At 41.6% G+C, this 24,761-nt stretch overlaps 1 protein-coding gene and 2 long non-coding RNA genes across 6 annotated transcripts in view; 2 read left to right on the top strand and 1 right to left on the bottom strand.

Moving 5' to 3' along the window:
- The window catches only part of LOC132250334 (uncharacterized), a 45,950-nt gene extending 37,927 nt beyond the window's left edge, over positions 1-8,023 (top strand). Inside the window, exon 3 of the long non-coding RNA XR_009462006.1 lies at positions 7,429-8,023. This is a non-coding gene — a long non-coding RNA (uncharacterized LOC132250334). The remainder of the gene's footprint in view (positions 1-7,428) is intronic.
- Positions 303-24,607, bottom strand: SMARCE1 (SWI/SNF related, matrix associated, actin dependent regulator of chromatin, subfamily e, member 1). Of its 4 annotated transcripts, none has more exons than XM_006265322.4 (11): positions 24,517-24,607; positions 21,829-21,884; positions 20,304-20,347; positions 16,837-17,004; positions 14,485-14,565; positions 13,192-13,323; positions 11,602-11,773; positions 7,996-8,168; positions 7,068-7,169; positions 5,433-5,643; positions 303-2,235 (listed from the first exon to the last, which is right to left on the bottom strand). In XM_006265322.4, exons 2-11 carry the CDS (start codon positions 21,833-21,835, stop codon positions 2,024-2,026), a joined length of 1,302 nt encoding a protein of 433 aa, XP_006265384.1. In that variant the 5' UTR covers positions 21,836-21,884; positions 24,517-24,607; the 3' UTR covers positions 303-2,023. The 4 variants fall into 4 exon arrangements, with proteins under 4 accessions (XP_006265384.1, XP_006265386.1, XP_006265385.1 ...); XM_006265324.4 differs by having other exon boundaries at positions 16,900-17,004; XM_006265323.4 differs by lacking the exon at positions 24,517-24,607 and adding an exon at positions 24,111-24,134.
- On the top strand, positions 8,165-12,087 carry LOC109280505 (uncharacterized). The gene is made up of 2 exons (XR_002086850.2): positions 8,165-9,271; positions 11,924-12,087. It is a non-coding gene; the product is annotated as an uncharacterized LOC109280505 (long non-coding RNA).
- Positions 24,608-24,761: the final 154 nt, after the last annotated feature.

Genomic DNA, 24,761 nt, shown 5'->3' with positions numbered 1-24,761 from the left:
AGCTGCTCCTTTTTTAATGTCACTACAAATTCCTTCAAATTTAGTGGATTTAAATTCCAAGCTGCCATTAAGATTATTGTAGATGTGTGTCATAGCCTAGGCCCAGAGTAGTTAGAAAATACAAAATATACAAATACTTTTTGCATCAAAGCTTTTTGCTTTTAATGTTACAGTAGTGAGGCTTTCATATAGTGAGCTTAAAATTTTAGTTCACCTCATTTAAAAAGGAAAGAGGCTGGTGGAAGTTGTTTATATCAAACATAATTAATGTCTTTGCGCATAGGTAGTACAAACCACTGTAATTTAAAAAAAAACCCCACGTTATTTTTTATTGTGTGTAAACCATTTAAAAAAAGAACAGGTTTAAAAAAGCAACATCCTATCAGATACACCACTATTCCTTAAAACATATTTGAGTTTACATGAAGCGAATGCATCTTGTGTTCTCTTGTAGTTGGAAACAGTTATAAAACATCTTGTCTACCTTATTTATCAAAAATTACCAAGCAGCTTTTTGGAGGGGATGTCTGTTTGAACTGGGCCACAACACAGATTTTCAATATTTTCATACAGCTGCTAGATTTGAAAGCTCAAGGCAAGCAAAACTGCTATTTGCTATGAACTGTTTGTGCTGCATTCACAACACAGCCTGAGCAAGTATGTAGCATCTAAATATTCCTTTGTTTTGCATTTTGCCCCGTTTTTCAATAAAGTTGTCCTAAAGGAGACATTTTTAGTGAGCACAGGGGTAAAACGATGAAAAATGAAGACTGATGAGGACAAGAAATGGGCCTTCAACATAATATATCCAAGTAATTTCTAGGAGACTGAGTTTCTAATCCTTTGGAAATCCACGTCCAGAAGTGATGTGGATTAGAGAGCAATCCACCTTCCTCCCACTCCCACCTTGTGAAAAGGGATACTGTTATAGTATGAGGGGAAGCAAAGACCGTACTTAAAAGATTTAACACCAAATCCTACAGCCCAATCGAGAAAGACTCCTCATAACCTTTTAAAGCCAAATTTCAGTAAGCAACAGCTGAAGAGCAAGATGTTTCAGTTCGTAAAAGGAAAGGAGGCTTAAGAACCGTAGGAATGTATGCCCTAGTGCTAGTTTTTAGTATTTTATGTTTTTTCCTTGCACATAGGTAGCACTGTAACAGAATTACCTGAACTACAAATCATTATTTTAACCAGATACTTGTCTAAGATACTTTATCTCAGGGGAAGGGAAGGAACCTATGGAGAGACTTATGCAATGCGAGGTCTGATTTCTTGACTATGGCCTGGAACCTACTGAGTAGAAAACCTTCCTTGGTCAACGCCAATGCAAACTGCACTGAGGCATCTGAAAATTCTAGTCTTAACCTGAGCTTTTTGTACAAAAAGGAGTGCAAACACTGCAAACAAAAAAGCCAATTCAGTGTTACTTACTAGCACCCAAGGCTGGAATATGAATTTCCTCAGTCTACATTTAACATTCCCTTTAACGGTCATGATGATAGGTTTGGGGGAAAATGCCTGAGACTAAGTCAACCAAACAGAGGCTTTGTGACCCTCATACAAAGTTCAAACTTAAACCGCAGCTTAATTGGTCTCTTACTAAGTAGGAGTTGATACTGAGAGAGAGAGAGAGAGAGAGAGCTTTCCAACTGTGTCATCTAACGAATCTGAATTAGAAAAAAGTGGGAGTAATAATCTGATGTTTATGTAAATGGGGGAGGAGGGAGGAATGCTTCTTTTGGGGAGGAAATAAAATAATAATACTGTACATATTATAGAGCAGCAGTTAAAAACAAATTCCGTGTTTTCTTTTTTAGTTTGTTTTTAAGACATCCCTCATCCCTGAAGGCCCCTTTAGGTTGCCATGCTGGTATCTGACATGAAATGACAGCCCAGTGGTTAATACACAATATCTTTTGGTGACAACTGATATGGACAGGAAGATACAAAAGCCGCACAACACATTTTTAAAATCAAAACAGTACTTCATTAAAAAGAGACACATGGAATGAGTCAATATTTATTCTTTCTTCTCACTATCCTCAGGGGTTGGGTCTGCAGGAGGCTCCTCAACAGTTGCACTATTGCTTTCTGAACCTGTGTTGCTATCACTTGTTCCTTCCTCTGCGGTGCTGTCCACTCCTTCCTGGCCACTCTCCTTATCGTCTGGGGTGGATGTTCCTTCTTCACCATTTTGCTGATTTTCTGTATTTTCTTCTGGATGAGGCTCTTCTGCAATAGGACATTTTTCAGTGTCATTTATATTACTATACATAGAATAAATGGAAAATGGGACTGGAAGGGGTCATCTAGTCCACCCACCTGTCCATCCATATCTAACTAGCCTAGCCAGGTGTTTGTCTAAACCTGTGCTTAAATACCTCCAATAGTAGGGGATTCCACATCCCTAGGTAACCTGTACCAATACATAAGAAATCTTGAAGTTTTTCCTAATAAATAACCTAACTATCCCTTGTTGCAATTTAAACCCCTCGCTTCCTGTCCCATTCTTCTGTTCAAACATGACAGTTGCCATTTCCTTTATGAAAACACTTTCATTTCAATTATTAGGACTTCCCAAATATATTTAGAAGATGGAAAGCCATGAGGTAGTCCAAATAGCTGCAAGAATAATTTTAATATTGTTTTATAGCAAGTACTTCTCTTGGTTGCTTACTATTTACAGGCACTGCTCTGGAAAACCTCACTAACTCGTATAAGACTGCTGACAAGACATTCAGTTAGAGATGTGATTGGACCTGATCCACAATCTTGCCATGCCAGATGTTCGTGGCAGGAGGCACGATTATGAGATTGGGGATCAGATCCTAATCATGCCCTACTGCCAGTGCAGGCAGAACCTAGGATCATGACCCCAGGCTCTCCCTGCGCCAGCAAGTAGCATCAGTACTCTCAAGCTGTGGGAGCCCACTGGAGCCCTTTGTTCTGGTGTGCTCCTACAGCTGGGGCTGCCAGTCATTTTTCACACATTCAATTTAAGGCATGATGGGAACCAGCCACAAAGCTATCATCACACATATTTTGTGTATTAGCTTTGAGCTTATTCTGTTCATGCCATTAACTGCATGGACGTGTCACCAGGTTACTTCTAAAGACATGATTAAATGGTTAATCATGTCTTAAGTGTAACATCTGTGAAGGAACTTAACATTTTTTTTTATAAAAGCACCTTTCGTGCTGCTTCCTAGAAGTTGTTTATAGCTTCTAGATCTCAGAATGGTGGCCACAAGAAAGGAGTAAAACTAAAAGCACTAGAACTTCAGCTTGCCACTGCATTACCTGCTAACCACTCTCACATGTCCTTGAGACATGGCTGCCATTACACTTAAAAAGTAATTTAGATTTTTTCTGCCAGAATTATTGCTTTCTGTGTGGCAAGCCAGTTCAGCATTGGTGTGCTGTGCAAAGGTTGAAGTAGCTTGGCACATGGAGGGAAAGCAACTATCCACATATGCTAAAAGCCATTTGAGGGCTCCCTCCAAACTCTTTCCCATGCATAATAAGAGTTCTCCATCTTGTTCAATTCATTTTGATGACTACAGTCTAAGGCTACATATAGGAAGATTTACAAGATAAGGCTTTTTCTGGGTGTGCCAGACACCCTTACACAGTGTTCTGGTTTTAATAACAGTCTCCTCCCTTTAAAATCTGAAAGCATTTAAAGGAGAACCTTCCCCTCCTCAATCCTGCCTGCTGTATTGATATTAGGGATGTAAATATGGATTTAGAAAATATCCGTTTAACCTGCTGTAATTAAAACAGTTAAATGATTAATCGGTATGGCATCTCCCAGCCTGGCCCATATAGGGTGCTTCCAGCCCCAGAGATATGGTGGGGACTCAGCAGCTCTCATGATGTGCTGGGTGGGTGGGGTGCACCATAGGGCTAAGCTGCAGGCCCAGGGAGCTACTGTGTGCTCCCTTACCTCCATCTCACCTCTGCAAGGCTCTGCAGCTGCCATAGGTCCAGTTGAGGGGGGCATATGCGGGTACTGCCAGCAGCTGCAGCAGGAGCTGCAACAGAAGGCACTGCATCTGGCCAGGCACAGGGATGGGAACTGAGGCTCAGCTCCAGGCTAACACCTTCCCTGCCCCACCACAGTGTGGAGGAGGCTCTGCACCCATGGTGGGCAGAATGGGCCTGCCTGGAACCCAGGATACTCATGGCAAGAGGCACGGAGGCTGAAAGTGGCTGCACTGGTACTAGTTAGGGCTGTATGAAGCTTTGGGTTCTGATTTGATTCAGAGATTTGGCCCGATTTGGTGGCCAAATCTCTGAATCGAATCGGGAGACCGATAAAAAGGTCCGAACTGATTTGAAGCCTCCGAATCAATTCGATTCAAAAAAGATTTGGAGATTCCGGCAGTCTCCACTTGCCACTGCAGGGAGCTGGACCCAGGCTCCATGCAGGCAAGGGAGGGGGGGAGGGGCTGGAGGATGGGGGAAGGGACCATGGGAGGACCCTTGCCAGGCCCCATCCCCTACCTGCTCCCCCAGCCCCACTGAGCACCCCCCAACCCCCACCCACTCTCCCATCCCTGTCAATGGCTGTCCCCTCTGGCCCCAGCTTTAAAAAAAAAAAAAAAAAAAAAAAAAGCACCGCACTCACTGACTCCTGCCAGCCTGGCGGGAGGGGTGGGGGGAAGGGGAAGATCCTTGCTTACCCCAACTGCCTTGTGTGGGGGGCTCTGCCATGAGCCCCCATCCCCCACTTGTTCTCCCAGTCCCATTGCTAGCTGCTCTACTCAGCCACAGCCTCCTGGCCCTTAAAAAAAAAAAAAAAAAAAAGCCCCACAATCACCAGCTGCTGCAGCAGCCAACAGGACTTCTGGGGACTGGTGGCAGAGCCCCCCGATGCAGTGCGAGGCAGTGGGGATTGCCCCTCATCTGCCAGCATCTGGTGAGTGTGGGGCTTTTTCTTTTTAAAGAGCCAGGATGTTGGGGCTGGGCAGGGCAGCCACTGACAGGGCTGGGAGAGTTGGTGGGGGATGGGGCCTGTTTGATTTGGAGATTCGGCCAATTCAGCGGTGGCTATATCTCTGATTCAGATTTGGCCGAATTGATTTAGGACAGTGATTCGAACCACCGAATCAAATCACTGTCTCCTGAATCGGCCAAATCTGAATCCGAAGTGAATACCAGCTGCTTTGCACAGGCCTAGTACTAGTCCCCCTCTTCTCCTTCTTGCTCCTCTCCTCTGCCTCCTCTACCATCTTGTTTCCTGCTGGAACACTGCAGGGCTTCCCTTCCTTCACTTCCATGCCAGACTGCACCCTCCACTAAATTATAATTGGTAAGCTGTAACTGGTTATCACTGGGTTTATCAGTTAAACCATTCACTTTGTTTAACCATTCACATCCCTAATTGATATGTAAAGATTTGAGAGGTCATCTTCCCATGCAGTTACCTGTCTCCATGGGAGTGCTCTCTTCTTCTTTCTTTTCCTCCATCTTGTTAGCTGCCTGCTCTTCCTCAGCAGCTACATTATTTTGACTGCGCTCTGCTTGCTCAGCCGCTTCTTTTTCCCTCTCTTCCTGCCTCTTGCGGGCCTGCTCTTCAGCCTGGGCAATTTCAGCTGCAATTTTTTCCATGTCCACTTCCACCTTCAAACTGCATAACTAACAATCAAAAGAGCAAAAAATCTTTTTACCAATCCTGCATGTCGCTCTCATTGCTTAGCACATTGGAATCAGAAATATCTTGCCTACTAAAAGATATTTGAAAAATAAAACACTACCAGGAAATCCTCATCTACAGCTCAGTAGTTCTGCACACATCATACTATTTGTACCATGGTTTGGGCAAGAATAGAAAATGCAGCTAGCAGTTCTGTAACATCAGATTTCTCACAGAGCTGTACACAGCAAAAACAACAGAAAATCCAGCATTACCTTTGATCCTTGGCTACATTCAATGGCTACATGTTGCAGGTTGAAGCACACACTCCAAGAGGTGGCTTCAACCCACCTTTACTCCTCCTCGATCCCAAGACCACAGTACTGGCCTCTTCAAACATGTTAGAGTAGACTGAAGGCTACTTGAACTTAATTTGGCTGACAACCCTACTGGGTCATGGCAGGAACATGGAATCATGTGCATGCTGAGAAGTCCTCTGACCAAGACTGTTTGTATTCTCTGCTTTCATTAGCATTAGTGCACTGAAACACACTGCAGAACAGAAGCGTGGTATACTGCATGTATTCACATACAGCATGCCCCTGTCTATAGCATGCACCTTGATTTTGAAGGGGAGCCAGAAGAAAAAAAATCTTTGGTCAAGGTAAAGGAGTGACAGCAGCTAGGGAGCCAAGCTTGCTGCAAGCCGTGTACCCGTTGGGTCCATGGACCAAACTGGTACACCAGGCCCAGGGCAGCGTGCTGAGTTTGGGACCCTGCACTGGCTCTGGAGCCACAGGCTCGGTGTAACCCCATATGCTGCCTCCAGGACTATGCACTAAGTTTAGGACCATGTGCCACCTCCAGGTCAAACCATGTGGCTCCAGAGCCAGCATACAGTCCCCAGGCTTGGTGTGCAGCCCTGAAAGCAGCACATGGGGTCAAACCCAGCACATACCTCTGAAGCCAGCATGTGGGGTCAGACCTGGCATGCCAGGTCCAGGATCATGTGCTGGGTCTGACCTGATGTGTCAAGTCCAGTAGTACACCAACCCCACATGCCATCATGATCAAGGACAGGGTTGGGGAGGAGAAGGGGAAGAATGGAGGGTGGCTACCCACAGGTCTATTAATTTGGGGCTTGGAGAGGGGAAGGTAGCAGCATTAATTATGAGCCACGGCAATTAATGCTGCCGCTGCTCTGCCTGCTCCCATGCCCCCCTTCACCAAATTGCCACACCCATGGAGATCCCTGTTCCTCACATATAATGCATACCTCAATTTTACCTAGCTGGTTCGGGGGGAAAGTGTGGGATATATGCAAAAAAATATACTATATAACAGAACTGCACAGAAGTTGCAAAGAAGATTCCTTTAGACTCGTGTAATGTGTGGACTTTTAAAACAATATTTTACAGAGTTGTACCCTTTTCAGCTCATTGTTAAATGATTCTGTGCTTTCCAAGAACTTCCTTTTTTTTTCCTGGTGACGCTCTTCTATTTGCAGGAGCTCAGCTTCCAGTTTCCTCTGGAAATAAAAGTAACTAGGTTATAAAACTTAGTATTCAATACTAGACAAAAATGCCTAGAAGCAAACAAATAGTTTAGACCACTGTTTTTAATATAGACACATATATGCACATGAACATCCTTATGCTAAATCTGAATTTTCTTATTGGAAGCTTAGTGGTTAAACTGGAAATGTGAATTAAAAAAAGAACCAAAAATTAGAAATACATGGGTTTCTACATTGTTGTAAATATAAGGCACTTTTTTTTTTTTTACAGATGCAAAAGACAACAAACACCTGACCTGAAAAGCTTTGCAGTCTTCACTGAAGTGGCATGTGCCATACGTTTATATTCTACTCTAAAAGAAGGAAGAAATTATTTCCTCTGCATTCTTGTCCTTGGCAAATCTCTCCCAATGTTATGTCTTTTATCTACGTACAAGCTGCATGTCTCTCTTCCTGCCTTTGTTTTTTTAGTTAGTTAATACACACAAACACACACACACACACCAAAGTGCTTCTTTAACAGACTGCTCAAGGGAAACAAAACTAACAGAAGACTGTAACTGGAAGTGCCGTGATATTTAAGAAGTTAATCTACAGCTCAATTACAACATTTTGTCTTTAATTGGTATTATGTCACAATTTTACATGAAGCATTAGAATAATAGAAGATTAGACCTCACCCTTTGCCTCTCCCAAAAGCCAGCAAGAGGTTAGACACACGAACATTCAGAGGACTGACAACCAACAAGTATATTCATGTAGATGATCAGATGATTTGAGACTTGGAGTACAGCCTAAACCCATTATATTTAATCATTTTCACATAACTCTTCCTTACCTGATGAACCATTAAAGACTGCACTTGACGTTTGAGAACTTGCATTCTAGCTGTAGTGACAACAGAGCGAACATCGGGCACTACACTTTCACTCAGTATTTCGCTGATTAGACGGTGGTTTCTCTGGAAACGAGCTGTTGCTGTGTGTTTCATAGAAAATCCATCATCATAATCTGAAATGAAAATGCTGAATTTGACAAATCAGAAGATCCAAGTACAACATAGAATGAAAAAAATCTCATTAAACTGCACCCTTAATATACATCACCGACCTTCAATTCAATCAGGACCAAAACAATTGCTAACGTGCCATCAATAAGTTTATGACCTAAGAATTAATTCGAAGTAAAATACAGTAAAAGCTGTGTTAACTGGCATTTTACTAACTGGTATATTCTATTAACCGGAATTTCCTGCCCATACTCTTCCAGATATGCAGGGGGTTCTTTCTGCTTTCTCTTTCTGCACAGCCACTGCACATGTCCCAGGAGGCAGGGGGGGGGGGGGTGTGCCCCTGGATCTGTGCAGGACAGGGCGGGCTGCTGCTGGTAACTAGAATTTTTAGATAACCAGAATTTTTAGATAACTGGCACCCTCCTTACCCCACTCATGCCGGATAACAAAGCTTTCACTATAATCAGATATAAACGTAGTGTTGAGTTTATATCCAAAGAAGTTTAAAAACAAGATTTCCATGAAAATCAAGTTTGTACCTAAAGCCTGAAGTATTTTATTTTTAGAAGAGCTGAGTACCTGTATTCTCTCTGAAGTCAATGGAAGGGACAGATTCTAAATTAATAAAACTACTCTCTTAAGTGCATTCACCCAAGGAACCTTGTCTGGACTAAACAAAGACATTGGATTTTTTATACATTATAATCTGCCTGGCAACTGACTCCCCAGCCCAGCCCCTGGCTTCTCTACTTTTCATTCCATCCAGGAAGAGCACACACCAACTGCTGAAACTTCCTTAGCCTGACAAAGGGTTTTTGAACCCGAAAGCTTGCTTAATAACTATTCTCCAACCATTTGGGTTGGTCTAATAAAAGATATAAAATTCACCCAAGGAACCTTGTCTTCACACAAATGGACAATTCATCAGTAACAGTACCCCACTGGTAATTAATAAAAAATGTATACCAGATGAGAGATAAATATCAATTGCTGGTTTCTTACATGCTGCTTCAGAAAGGAGAATATATCAGATAAAGGCTTGGTCTTAAGTCTAAGACAAACTTTTCTGACACATTTTTAGAAGAGGAACAGCCCAAAGAAGGTACGTATGATAGACCAAAGAAATAATTTTCCTGATTAAAATGTAAAGTGTTAAGTTTAGAGAGACAATGTTATTTAAAGGATGGTATTATTTAACTACCTGCAAAATTGCTGTATTAACTAGGTATTAATGGAATATACTAGATACTCCATTTTATAATTAGAATAAAATTTGACAATCTGTACCAGAAGAAGAAACTCTCCAGAATTATGAAACCACTTTTCCCTTTCAATAGCTCCCAACATATTAGTATCCCAGGGTTCAAAACATGTCAAAGGGTAATGGTCCACCTAACATTCATTTTCTACTCTCCCTCTTCCCTGTGTTTCACTGACATCCTTTCCCCTCATTCCTCCCCATAATTAGGTTAGTCAAAAGGGTTTGTTAAAACCTCTGTGCAGACAAAGAGAAAAAATACTAGTGGCCTTAACATAGTTTAAGACTGTCCATAGAATTGTTACTATTATACCTTCAATATGTACCTTTACTTAATTTGAATTAATCTTCCTAAATATCTCTGCTTAGACAAACCTTGAAGGTGTATGTTTAACTTCACATACTTTATATAATTATGGAGTCAAGACTGAGTTTGCTTCTCCCCCGTTCACAAAACTGGAGGCAAAAGGCCTTTCAGGGGATAAGTTGTGCATGATGTAAGGAAATGTTTTGAAAAGTCCAATTTTGACTGAGACTAGTCAAGAAATGGTTTATTCAGGAAAAAAATATTCCATTTCACATTTCAAAGTATGAACTATTAAATGAACTGAAAACGGAAACACATCTGTAAAGTAGCAAGAAACGTGCTGACTTATTTTTTAGATTTTAAGGCCAAAAATGATCATTATAGTTCAATATAGTCCTGCATATATTGTACCATGGAATTTCAACCAGCAGTTCACTGATAGCTCATATCTCATTTTTGAGCTACAACATAAAGACATCTGATCTTGCTTTAAAGATTTCAAATTACAGAATGACATCTCTAAGTAAAATGCAATGGTTAATTATCCACGTAATATAAGGCTTTTTTATAGCTTGAAGCAACGTGGCTTGTTTCCAGCCCCTGGATACTATTGTCTTTGTGTCCCAGGCTAAAGCATTCGGAACTGCAAATGGACCCCCCCCAAACAAACAAACAAACCAAAACCCACAACCAATAACCAAGGCTTGCAAAATGGCAATACATTAATTCAATGTGGAATTTCAAATCCCACTTCTTATTTATATGCATTCATCCAGAATACTGGTAGCCCATTTCAAACCTGACATAACAGGTACAAATCACTGAAATGGTTTTGGCAGCTGGTTATGCCTGGGTTGAATCTGGCTCGGGGTAGCCAGGTAGAGCATCAGCTTCTGAAATGTAAATTACTAAATTTGCTCCATTCCCACAAGTTTAACATAGCCTGGACCTCACACAGTGAGAAGTGCTACCTGACATGGGAATTATCGCAAGGATGTACTTGAACAAAAATGGGTGTAATCATCTGGCCACATTTTCACCCTCAGGTTTCAACAAGCAAGTACTTTATTTGGTCATCTTAAGCCTTTAAAATACACGTTGATTATCTTTATGACTTTTTCCAGTGGGTGGAGTGCAGAAGCTATAGGAATATTTCCCCTCTTAGTCAACAAAATTCAACACTTTTCTCATTAACTTGTCAACAGCAAGTGCTACTTATCTTTAAAAACCAGTTAGATTGAGAGAAGCAGGTTGTTTTTTTCTGAGAATGAAGTGCAAGCCTACTATGATGGAATTCCCAATAGATCCCATCAGAATTATATGTAACCATTATTAACTGACAAAATTCCTTTCAAATAGGAATCAAGAAATCTTATGAAGTACTTCACAGATTAAAAAAGCAACACCCAGTTGCTAAATTTGAAACAGTAAATGAGTATTTCTCATTACAGGCCAGGAGAATATTGGTGAAATGTTTTCTTATTAAGAGAATAAAATAGCTACCTGACCCTTGCTCTAGACAGGGCTGTGAAAATTTACTCTGTCCCTCAGGCCAGATCTTTAGATCTGAACCATGACACTTGTGGGCTAGATCTGGAGATGGTGGCAGGACAGGCAACAGCTTCATGGGGTTAATAAAGCTATTACTCATCCTTCTGCCACTGTATATTGCCAAACGGGCTTGACCCATTTGGCAGAGGGCTCGGTCCCTGCTTTCACCATCCCTGGATGCCTGGCCCCTTTACAAGCTCTGAAGGCCACACAGTACAACTCCACAGGCCATAAGTTTGACAATCCTATTTTAGATTGTATGCCATTAGGAGGAGAATATGCCTCACTGAAGGTGTATACAAATCTTCCTGCTTACCATCTGGATCTTCTGCTGGCTGTATGCTCATGTAAGGTTCACCTTTCTCCATACGTGACTGCCTTTGTCGGCTTTCTTCCTCTAATGCAGCCTCAGCACGACTTTTTGCATTGATGTAGGCAAGGTAAGCAGGTGAGTTATGGTAAGCCTTCATAGATTCATTGTATTCTATCTGAAATTTGACAGATATTATTTTATTGTACTTAAGAAACACTGTGTCTCAACAATCCTACTTTGCAATATTTGGCCCATGTTTATAAGCAAAAGGACTATTTGGTATAAATGACTTGGTCTTTCCTTCCACTTTCCATTTCTCTTTCAGATATGTGCACAAATTCTTCACATCACTCTTGTTTTATGATGCTCTAATGTGACCAACTGGGGAGCTCCTAAACAAGTTCCAGGAAGAGGTTACTTCTGGGTCAACTCATGCTATCTTCACTTGAATCCTTACTGATACAATAAAAATGTAATGTTTAATCACTACGACCTTTTTTTCTATAATTATCTACAGTCAACCTACATTTCTGATTCAATCACTTTCAATTTCTCTATGTGACAAGAAATTCTGTGTTTGCCTTGATCCTCATCTCCTCACCTTTCTGGCTCCAATGCTTCTCATCACTTGCTTTTTACTATAGAAACAATCATCATTTTAGTCACTTCTGACTTTTTTTTTTTAAAGTGGCAATGGAGTTTTTTTGTTGAGTTCTTCAACCCTTACCCAACTTGGAGCGATCCATAATGTTGCAGCCATATCATTCTTTCGCTTCTTGTAGCAAGACTGTGTTACTTCCTACACATTTGTTAATTTACTTTCCCTTTCAGCTCATTTCTTTTAACTCTTACTTTTGAAACATGTCTATTTTGATTTCAAAAGATGATTTGAGTTACTCTATAATGATATATGAAGCTCTTTATATACCCAGAGGTGTCCTTATCATTTTTATTCATGTCAGATGACAAGGATCCCATTGCACTAGGTGCTGTACAAACAGAACAAAAAGATGGTCCCTGCCCCAAAGAGCTTACAATCTAAGTGTTGAATTAGTCCTTTATATTAAGATAAAAATTAAGTAGAAATCCTGGACTTTCTTTTAAACAACAGAATAAACTCTTAAAAACTTACCTGCTATGATGATAGGTAACAAAAAACTAATGATACTTTATTTTCCCATCAAAAATGAGATTGTCAGTATCAAATTATGCAAAGCTATACCATGAAAGCCAACTCCTAAGTGACTGAACAGCAGTACTTACAGAGCACCAGTTTTGAAAGAGGATTTGGGTGTTAAGATATTCTTTTTCAACACTGATGTTGTACAGTCAAATCCATTCATTAATTAGTTAAGATTCCCACTCAAATATACACATTTCATTTTGAATTGGGTCTACATCTGGCCAGTCACTGTTGATGCCCAATTAGTAAAAATCTAAGAGGTGGATGAGGATATATTTCCATTTGAGGTATATACATATGGTTTCATGAGTGGCACATACACACCATGATACAGGAAAGATGAATTTTCTTCTCAGACCAGTTCCTAGAAGAATCACCGGTAATTAACATCCCAGATTTCTTCCATTTACCTTTTCTGCTTCATATTCATTCAAATACTCTTGCTTCTCTTCATCAGTGAGGTCTCGCCACATCCCTCCAATAATCTTGCCAATTTCCCATAACTTCAAATCAGGGTTGGACGCCTTCACTTGGTCCCAGACCTTAACAGAAACAGCTGGAGCTTTACTACTGATATCTAAAGACTTCCATATTAAACATTTTATATTGTCATCTTAGCGTTCTTTCAGGAAACAGCACTACAAAACAAGGCTACATTAAGAACGAGTCTCACTAAACTCGGTTGATTATTTTCTGGGGCAGGAAGACAGTAGTGAAGTCAAGTACTGAAAAAGGCAACTGCCTGATTTATTCATAATGGCTTCGGTTTCATCAGAATCTTGCTTTTAACCCTGTTATTTCTCTTCTTAAATGCACATCACTGCATCTCTGGAAAAAAAATTAAATATGCTACTGCATAAACACGTCCAGCAGTATTTGTGTTCAGATATATGACAAAAGGCAATGAACTGTTCAGATCAGAATTTGGACCTTAGTGTATTCAGCAAATATTCCAAATCTTTTCAGTCTTGCTGATCAATTTGAGTTCCAACAAGTTCTGATTCCAACAAGAAGTTTTTAACTTTATAGTGTTATTTCTTGCCAGGAGTGATTAAGAATGCCACTTCATTTGATTTTTTGCTGTTTTTGCCTTAAGGCAGGCTTGCTGGTAAAGGTACTTTACCAGAAGTCGAAGAATTTCCTTCTGGCTCACCCACTCCGAGACTGGATCACACGCCCTCCCCATGCCCAATCAGATTCCAGACTCTCTGCAAGACAATCTCCCACTTCCTGTCAGTTCATAGAACAATGAAACAAATGGTGCCAGAGGCTAGGTCGGAGGAGGAGAGATACAAAGTCCACTCATTGCTACTCTTCATGTCCAGCTACAGCATTGTACCAAGCCCACTATACCACAAGGAGTACTTTCTGCATCAAGAAATATTCTGCCAGTTAGTCACAGGAACTGCTGCATGCGGCAGGGTGAATCCTTGTCAGCAGGGACAGTGATAATGAATTATGACACTTTAAAAGAACATTATTTCCCCAGAAGGTGGCAACCATATACACAGACCAGTCTTGCCATTAGTCTGAGGGACAGGCCAACTGTGTTTTAAAACTCCCCTTAAGAATAAGTTCTGCAGGCGTTAGAAGACAATGTTTAGAAGATAGAACTATGACAACAGCAATCAACTGTTAGCACACACAAAGACTAACTTTTAAATAGTACTTATTCAACCTAAAGCCAAACATTGTGTACCCACCTTTCTGCTATACCTCATGTAGGGCATCAGAGGCTTATCTGGTGGCTTTGGGGGTTTTGGAATTGTAATACCAGAAGAAGCCTATAAAAGAACCGGATAAATCCATTTGTTAATGTGACCATTGGGTAACTTCAATACATAGCAATGTGGGAACATGCTCATTATGTGGATATATATATCTCAAAAAAAAACCCAACAGGTACCATAACTGGCTCTCTCAATATCTGGCCATGTTTCCCCCTGCCCTCTAAATGCGTCTTTAAGCATCAATTTGTAAAAAGTTCCAGTGTAAAAATCCAGTAGGGGACAATCGTCTTAAAAACCTTAAAGCAGTACCTAAAAATTTAATTGGAAGCACTAGACCCATTAGGTTGCTTTCTTCGTTTTGATGAGTGACTGTTATTGTACCTGTTTTGACAAATGTAGCATTAAAGAAGTTACTGTAGGAAAAAAGATAAGGAGAAAGTGTGAAACAGTACGTTATCGGGATATTCTTTCGTTCTCAAATCCCTTTACAAATACCATAAACATTTTCATGGAAAAGTGTAATTTGGAGCTAATCCAAAATTAATTAGGAAAACATCCCTACTAGGAAACTGATCCCTCAACCTGTGCATTGTGTGTATCCAAACTGTACTGTCCTTGTCCAAATTAAGACTGTGAGCTCCTTGAGACCTTGTCTTCTTTTAGGTTTGTACAACGCCAAGCATGTTGCCTGCACTCAAAAAAAAGACACTAAACAATCAGTGTTATTGACTGAAAACTGCAGCATTCACTTGTTCTTCTCCCCCAGTCTACAAAGCATCTCATTTAGAAATAGTGCCCTTATAACAAGACAGGGTTTGCACCTTCTAGAAAGTTCTGCTGGTATCATATTATTGGTAACTGGTAGATTCTGAAGGCCTCAATCCTACAAACTCTTACACATGCAAGTAGTTCCATTAAATGAAATGGGACTATTCTCATGTGTAAACTGAAGTGTACTTATATTAAGAGTTTCCAGGATTACAAGTTATGGTTACACTTGATCTTAGCCAAAGGGTGAGACTAGCACTTAGAACAGGCCAAACAGAACAACATCCAGTGTTTTACTTCCAAAATTTTTATCTGGACATTTTTGTTTCATTACATTTATGAATTTCTATGAAACAATGCATACATACTTCCATATAAATATAAAAATGTATATGAGCTGTACGCATTACTAAATGTATACATATATACACACACAGATGGATTTGAAAAACATTAACTGAAATTGTTTAATGCTTTTAAATTAACAAGATTCCATACATATATTGATATATGCATGGCAGAGAAAGCTGTTTATGCTTATGACATACAGAAACAATGAAAGTTCTCAGACAAAACCTTATTCGTGTATTCAATAAGAAAAATGAATTCAGACCCTATGTTCACTTAAGCTCCGGCTCGTATCTTCACTATGGGGGAAGAAGTTTCTTATTTAAGCATTTTATCAGTTGATTTTTAATTTAAAGAAAGGGTTTCATTACAGAGGGATGAAGAGGCTATTATATTAAATGGCAACATTTATAAAGTTGACAAAATCTTATTAATACTGCATTCTAAAGTGGCTAGAAATTGCACAGTATTTATTTTTACATCAGTGGGCAAAAAAAGTTAAAAGTATAAAAATTAATAAGGCCATTTGAATTGCAAAGATTGCAGACTAGTGAGAGTCTAGTTTTTGTCTTGTGTGAATGTGCAAGGTGTTCTGTATCTTTCTTTTAGCTCAGAGGATTCTTCCCACATCACTACATTTCCTCCACTTCATGCCAAACATTTCCTGAAGGGTTATGTGGCAACTATTTAACAGGTAACCAAAGTGGAGAGAAAGCAGGCTCCCTTCAGATCCAATCAACATCACTCCTTTGGTTGGAGTAATCACTGCAAAACTAACTATACAGACTTAGAGAATGGAATTGGGTCCCTTGCACTGCTAAACAGTATCATGTAACCATCTGTTAAAATTTCTGCATTGGAACTTACTTTGTCCTCATTTTTGTGCCAACAGCCTCAATAAAATTTGTAATTTCCTCCCTCCAAAATGAGCATATGATTCACACTCAGACTGAAAAGACCTCTTAAACATGCAGAAACCACTGAGGCTTAAAATCTTGGAAAGCCTTTCTTTTTGAAAGTTTCTCAGATGGAAATAATAAGTATTTTTTTGCTCCATTTAATAGAAGTCCATGTTTCAGTACAACATTGCACAATGAAAGGAGGTGGGGGGAGGGGAGGGAGAAAAGGGGGAAGAGTTAGAAAAAAAATCAAAATTAATTTTCTGTCTTTATAAAAAGTGACAGCAGCCAAGATTCAGAAGAACCTAACTCTAAAGCCATTTCTGGTCAATTCCTGTTGTTTGCCGGATGATGTAATAGTTGATTCTCCTACCGTGACCCGGCTGTTGGTGCCCGGGTTCCCTCCCAGCCTGTAGTTGTTGTAGGCCAGATGGCTGTATGGATTGTATCCCACAAACCCTGGTGTGCTGGGCATTTGCTGATGGAAACAAATGAGACAAAAACACGAATGAGAAATGAGCTCAAACGAGGAAAACACAGAAATGAAAATGATCTGCAATATGGCATGCAAAAGCAACCAGAATTTAAACAAAGCAAATGAGGTGTAGCAGTTGATTTCCCTTCAACATGTAAAACCTATTCCAATTGAAACCTGTTAAGGAAACAGGATTTTTAGCCAAACGTGTCACTACAAACCTGTAACTGCTGTTGTTTACTACTATTAGGTGTGCAATCTTCTCAAGAAAGTGTGCACAAATCCTGTGCATCTATTAATGTTAGCAAGCATTTCTTAAAGTAACCAAAAAATAGAAGGAACGTAGCACTCAAAGAAAACAGAACTTAACATACGTGGCAGCACACTGCATACAAGTTATGCAGAAATCACCAATACCATCATTTACCATAAACACCAGCAAAAGCTCAGGCTATCTATCCTCTCTTCAGAAAACCTTACACTAATACAACTAATATTATGGTAGTAGCAATCAAAGTGCAGCCTGTGTACCCCTAGTGGTATATGGAAGCCTTTCCTGATGACCTGCCAAATTAAATGTTTGGGGAACTAGGCACTAGTAGCCTGGGAGTGGTGATCCCACATGGTATTTTTTTCTTATGTGGCAGCCTGCAGAATTGGAGGCTGGAGAAACATTGCAATAGAATATACATATTAGAAACTACAGATTACATTTAATCTAATCAATTTATTATTTTATTAATGTTAAAACACAAAATAATACATCTTGATACCTGTACTAGAAAATTATTTTCAGGGGGTCATTTTTTGTCTTTCCTATATTGCTGGTCAATTTCATTTTTTCAGGGATTCACAGTACTCTTTACATTTTTCATCGTGACCAAAAAGCCAGATGGTCCTATGTTTTTCTGTTTTCAGATTAAATTTCTGTCTTGCCCCTTCTCCATGTTCCCCAGTTTTGCCCAATGTCTTTGTTCAGGGCAAAAAAGCCCAACTGTTCAACAGTAACCCTAGTCTTAACTACAGGGAGATGAGAGCACCACTACAGTTTTCACTTTACAGAATTTTAGGTTTCTTCAGGCTCTACCATGGTACTTGGTGGTTCCACACCTCAATCATGCAGTATGTAGTCTAAACTAGGTAGTTTTTTGGCCTTGGTTAGCAGCACATGGGGTCTCAAAGTATGCTTTGGCAGTGGTATATTTTACAACCTTTGTTATAAAGTCATAATTGAATCCAACATCCCTAAGAATCAAGATAGAAAGGCTGTATATCAAAGGGAGCACAAAAACAGTTTTTAAACCAAAGTACACCTAACTTGTACACTCTTCACTGTGAGGATATAGACACAGCGTAGTTAGTTCACTTTGACATGCAAACGCAGTAGTAGAATTACTCCTTAACGGACAAGCTCCAAACATTAGTATTATACTGCTAAGTCTCTCAGTGGATGACAGCAATTGCCATTCACTCAAACAGTAACTACTAAACGTAAATTCATTTTTCAGTAAGCTGTTACTTTAGTACAAACCATTATAAAATACAGAATATGTTCACGTAGGTAAAGTTAGGTCTTTCCCACAAAACAGTTAGGCCACAACGTAATCTACATGTACCTAACTATTTATTGTTACAAGACACAAATTCAATACAAGAAAAGCACAACAGAAAATTTATTTCATATACAATGAATCAAGTGATGTTGATTGATGATACTTTCTATACTACAAAATCAGAGCTGATTGTGGAGGAGTGAGAAAACATGTAGGTCCACTTCATTCTATATTTACAGAGCCCATGTTACAATCTAAAAAACTGCACATTAAGTACACTGAGTAGTAGAGAAGACATGCGTGTAGTACAGTGCACACACTACTCGTGGATCTGAGGTCATAATCTCATGTACTCTAAAGACTTGCTTATTTGACCAAAAAAAAATCGGTACGTGTAGATTAAAAAAATTAACAAATTCTATATCCATGCAGTGTCCCACTGAAGTCAGTGGTGCTCCACACAGATGCAGGGAGCAGACTATACCGATCTGATACAGGATTGAAACCTATCCCATTAACTTCAGTATTAATATAAACTAAATACGAGCAAAAACAAAACTCAAAGAAAACATGATCTCAAATTACTTCCACAATGGAATAGTTGCAAGATAATATTTGCAAGATAAAATTCAAAGTTAATAAATTTATCTGAAGAAAAGAATACACTCTATGGTAACACCAGAAGTATTTTCTAACCTCTTTAATTTTCATTTAACAAAATCATAAATCATGGATTTACTTCTTTTCGATTTTGCAGACCAAGACCACTACTATGCATACAGGTTTTGAAATTTTCTTAGGCAAGCAATTTCACTTGTGCTTCAATTTATTCTTTTGTACAACAGGGGTAATTACCCCTTTTCACAGTGTGTCAGATGTTTGAATGAAATACATAAAATGTTTTCCAGTCCTCAGATACAAGTTACACTAGGAGTGCAAGCACTCCTTGAGTGATGTACTATTTACTATGTTATTAGAAAACACTAACTATTTGTAGAATATCTTACAGGTATGCAAATCTCAACATCTTAGTGTATTTTCAAACAAAAGTCCTTAATTTATCAGATATGCCACTTCACATGATCCAAAATTACAATTAATGTTTTTAAAAAGGCATCATTCTGTACTATGTACTGAACTATATTCATACTAAGGACAGAGTACTAATCCCTTCATGGTTTCATTATTCTGATACAATATAAAGAAAACGTGCATAATTCTACATAATGCTAAAAATAAACTTTAAGCACAATTGTAAAACTACTCTAAAAAGAAATACAAACATTCATCTTGAAAACCTGGGAAGCTGTTAAGCTCTCAAAGGCAAGAAAATTTTAAAAGAACTATGACACTTCATCTGTATGTTATTGTTGTAAACACTATAAATATCCCACTATATCAACATTAAACACACATAAATTTCTGATATTCCTAGCAACATGTACTATGGGTATAATTTCAGGGCAAAAGCTCAGAGAAACTCACACATATACTTAACTTTACTCATATAAGCAGTCTCATTGGTTTTAAGTTTAATGTTTGCAGGATTTGGCCATAAAAAGGAGTGATCTTTATCTTACCCGGTCCCCTCCCTTTTTTAAAATCAAAGTTAATTTAAACTAAATTGATGAGCATCATTTTTAATAATCTTTACTTACAGTATTTTAAATACTAGATGCCTCCAGTGAATAAATTACTTTAAAGCCAGGTTACCACATTTGTGTTAATGAGAAAAATCACTATACTTACGGTTGTGGGAGCTGGGGTAGGAGGTGGGGCATAAGATGGCCTTTCTGTTTTAAAGACAAAAGAAAATAAATAAGTTTTTTCTTGACAACTTAAGCTGTGTATATGGCACTTAAAAGAGTGCAAATCATTTAAAAATGATTTAGCAAAAAAGAGAAAGGTGAGATCTTTGCCCCATAGTTTACAAGGTACAACAATAAAATAAGAAAAAACTGAAAGCATCACCACTGCTGCATTACTAACCTTTTATTCAGACATACTAGGAAATAGTAAACGTATTGATCTGCAATCAGTTAAAATAAGGGCAAGGAGAAATATAGTAACAGAAAATGAGGAGAAACTGGGCGCGTCTACATGAGACATTTATGGACTAATTAGCTCCAGAATAAAATGTCACTGTCTACATGTGCAGTGTTATTAGGAAGGTGTAAACTAATTAAATCTGCCACAGAATAGTTCTTCCAGACACAAGTACAATCCTACAGTGGAGTTATTTACCCCACTGCAATGCACATGTAGAGGATGATAGGCCTGGCTGGGGCATGAGGGTGCTTCAGTGCGAGAGGCTGCCTGCCACATAGGCCCCCGCACTGAAGCACCCTCATGCCCCAGTCAGCCCTGGGCTGGCATGCTGACTCCTAGGGCTCCCAGCCAGGGCTGCACCACTCCAGCTGAAGATACTATGGTCCTGGGCGCACATGTAAATGCTGTGCTTGGGAGCAATAAACTCCAGCATGAACTGCGCTGGAGTTTATTCAGCTGTGTTAATTTCACATGTATACATGACCACTAGATAGCTAACTAGATTTTCTTTAGGGGGAAACAGACAGAATAAAATGTAGTTTTTCCATGTATATGTATGCTTCAGGAAACAGCAAGATAAATTTTATAATCACAACTGGACATTTAGAGTGGTAACCAGAGCAGGATTCAGGGCCAACTAACTGATGGTTCATCAGTAATTACTGCACTCGGTAGTGCAGTGGAGTTGCATCTTACATGGAGGTTAGGTTCTAAAGTCAGTGCGTAAGGCGAAAATCGTGTATAGTCAAAATTACCGTGCCAGCAGTGACTGCCTCTGCCTCCAAAACCTCCCACCGCCGCTGCGGAGCCGTGCTTAGAGCTGTGCGGCCAGTGGCAGTGGCGCAGCGCAGGGTGGTGGTGGGGATGGCTGCGTGCCGCCTGGCCACCACCACGATGCCACCCGGAGGCCGGCCACACAGCTCTGGGCACGGCTGCATGGCGACAGCGGGAGGTTTTGGAGGCAGTGGCTGTCACCGCCATAGTGGGCTACCAGGTAAGCAGCAGTGCTGTGTGCAAACTCAAGCTCCACCCCCCCTCCCACCCCACATATAGTTGAATTCGCATAAGTTAAATGCGCGTATGATGCGACAGACTTCTATTCCTTTTAAAAAGAGCCTGATCCCATAGCCATTTATTATGTGACAACAACAGAATTAATTGTGTAAGGAAGGGCTACTAGATCAAGCTCTCCTTAAATAAATAAATAAAAAATCCAGAAACTTACTTGACATTTTGATGGACTGGACAAATTTTCAGTCAGCTAGCATTATAATTGTTATGCTGAAAGACAAAAAAAGGACACCATAACACTAAACATAAGTCTTTATTTTCATTTTATTTTTTAAACTTATACCATCATAAGGTATCTACTGATGGCATGTCAAACATATGGCCTGCAGAGCTGTCTCATCTGGCCCACAGGGCTCCTGGACAGGCTAGGAAAAAGGGAGTAAAGGACACTATCAAAATCTGGAATATAGAGTCCCAGTGGAAATTTATTTCAGCAGCAGGGGGCAAGTGATAGCTGCATTAAGCCCCCTGGCTCCCTGATGGTGCTTGCCCTGCTGCCCCTGCAACTAGTTCTAGCCTGAGAGCCCCACATCAAGATGAATGTGACACCCTGATATACTGCAATTAAAAATCATGGCTGCTTATACACGTGTTCATGGATGGGCATTTTAATGAGACTGGTTCCCAGAGAGTTGTTTTAGTTAAAACGCTGCAGTGTCACATGTATTAAGCCTCCACACATTTAAAAATGGCAGCAGGATGCTTTAACTGAAGCTCATTCAAATTAAAAAAAAATGTCTTTGTGTATTACTGTTTCAAAAAATTAAGAATACTGTGTGTTGGATTTCACTGATCTGGCTTCACTGCTGGCTTCAAAGTTCTGATGGTAGTGAAGGAGCAAGCAGGTGTGTATGATGTCTTTCAATCTTGGTATAACGGAAAAAGCAAGTGCCAACAGTGTCAGATACAAGACCATAAATAACCATGGGGAGATTGGCATATGCAACCACTAATAAACATGAGCTCAAAGAATGTAAATACTCTATAAACTAACAGCAATATCGTACTAACTTTCAGCATGGGAAATATCCCCTTGAAGACTTAGGACAACAAAATCTGGGCCTAGCCCTGTCAGAGTAACAGAGAAGTAGGGCTGGAAGGGGCCTCCAGAGATCATCTAGTGATTCTAGTCCAAACCCCTGCCTGAGACAGGATCACCCCTATCCAAACCATCCCATACAACCATGAACACCAACTATTACTGCTGAAATTCCTGATTCCTATTCTCATACAAAAACAGAAAAAAATCCCTACTGCAGGGGTGGGCAAAATACAACCTGTCGGCCAGATCCGCTAGCTAAGGGATTCTATGCGGCCTGCAGCAGGTCCCTTGGCACCACCCAGACCAGGCACAAGTCAGCTCAGGCCATAGCACATGCAGCTGGTCTTACCACCTCCAGGTGTGGCGGGGGGGGGGGGAGGGGGGGGGGGGAAGGGGCAGTGGCCGGACTCCACTTCCTAGCAGACCCCACATCGGTGGCTCCTTCTGGCTGCTGCCACTAGTGTCACCATTGCTGCTGGACCTGGTTCTGCTGCCCAGGCACCCTGGTCCGTCTGCCCCACACCCACCACCAAAGGTACTGGACAGAGTGGGTGGGGCCTCCACGGAGACTAACCTGGGACCCCTTCCGGGAGGGTGGGTTTGGCTGGGTGGGTGGGATGGGGTCATGGGCTGGTGGCGGGCAGCATCTGGGAGTAGGAAGGGGATCATGGGGTGGTGACAGCACAGGGCCAAGGCCCAGGGCAGAGGGATGTGTGGAGAGTAGATCATGGCTCATGGCCGCTCCTGGCTGCCACTTCCTGCCTACCTGTGGTCCCATCCCATCTGCCTGGCCAAGCATGCCCTGCCCAGGCATGGAAACCACAGCTGGCAGCCCCAGCAGTAGATGTGGGGCAGACAGGCCATGGCTAGACAGGAATAGCTGCCCTGATGCCACCCCCATCCTATTGTAAAGGAAGGTCCTGTCCTGCAGCAGCAGGAAGATCCTGAAACTTGTCAGATTTGGGGGCGATAAGGCCAAAGAACCTGCATATCGAATGGATGTGCACAGGTACTCGGATTTATTGTTATCGTTTGTAGTTGCTCAGTCAGAAGGTGGCCACCCAGGTGTGTTATTTCTGAACTAGGGGTTTTTATTCCCACCAGGAACACCAGCTCCCTGGAGAGTGGGACAGGGGACAGGCAGGGAGCTCCCAGCCACGTGCTCAGGTGGGGTGTGAGGGCAGGGAACCCAGGGCAGCAGCTGGGTGCTGCACCTCACATGAACCCAGAAGATGCTGGGGGTCACTCCCTCCAGCCAAACTGCGGTGGGGGGAGGGGTAGGATCACCTGGCACCGCCCATTCCAGGATGGGGCGGAGCAGCCCCCACCCCCCATTTTGGGCTACTTCCTCCCGGCTTGACCCAGGCCTACTCAGAGACCCTCCCCCCTCCGACCTGTCTTTGCAGCTGGGCCCGGCTGAAGCAGAGACCCGGGCGGGTCCCGCGCATGCGCAGTGCGCCCTCCCAGCCCCTTTGTCCCGGCCGCGCGGAGCCGCCTGCGCTTTGGCCCCGGCACTTTCCACACACGAAGTTGTCGCCCTTCCCCCACCTTTGTGGCTACCCCGCTTCTCCGCCCAGTCTCCCCCAGGCGCGGCTGGATGCGGCGGGAGCCTGGCGGCTCCTGGGCGGGACAGGCGCGGCCGGGCCGTGGCGAATCTGCGGACACTGCAGACCTGCTGAGGCGGGGGGGGGCGTGGAGGATTTCCCTCCCGGGTGCGCGTGGGGGGAGGGGCACCTATTGCCAGAGCCGCCGCGCTGCGGGCCCCGATGCGGGCGGAGGGGGAGGGCAGGTAGCACTCACCAGCTCCGGCCGCGGCTGCGGTGCCTTTGTCCCCGACGCCGCGCTGCTGGGCGAGCGCCGAGCAGGGGAGGAAGCGACCTGCGCTTCCGCCTCGGCACTTTCCACAGAGAACACCCCCCTCCCCCACTTTTCCAGCAACCCTCTCCGAGTTTATTCGTGTTGCGTCTCCCTCAAAAAGCACCACCGCGCCCAGGGCCAGGGAAAGCGGGTTATTTTTCTCTCTTTCCTTTTTGGCGAATCAGCAG

This window comes from Alligator mississippiensis, chromosome 4, assembly GCF_030867095.1.
Source record: "Alligator mississippiensis isolate rAllMis1 chromosome 4, rAllMis1, whole genome shotgun sequence".
NCBI lineage: Eukaryota > Metazoa > Chordata > Crocodylia > Alligatoridae > Alligator > Alligator mississippiensis.
The sequence above is the reverse complement of the archived record's forward strand: the minus strand, read 5'-3'. Positions and strand labels throughout refer to the sequence as shown.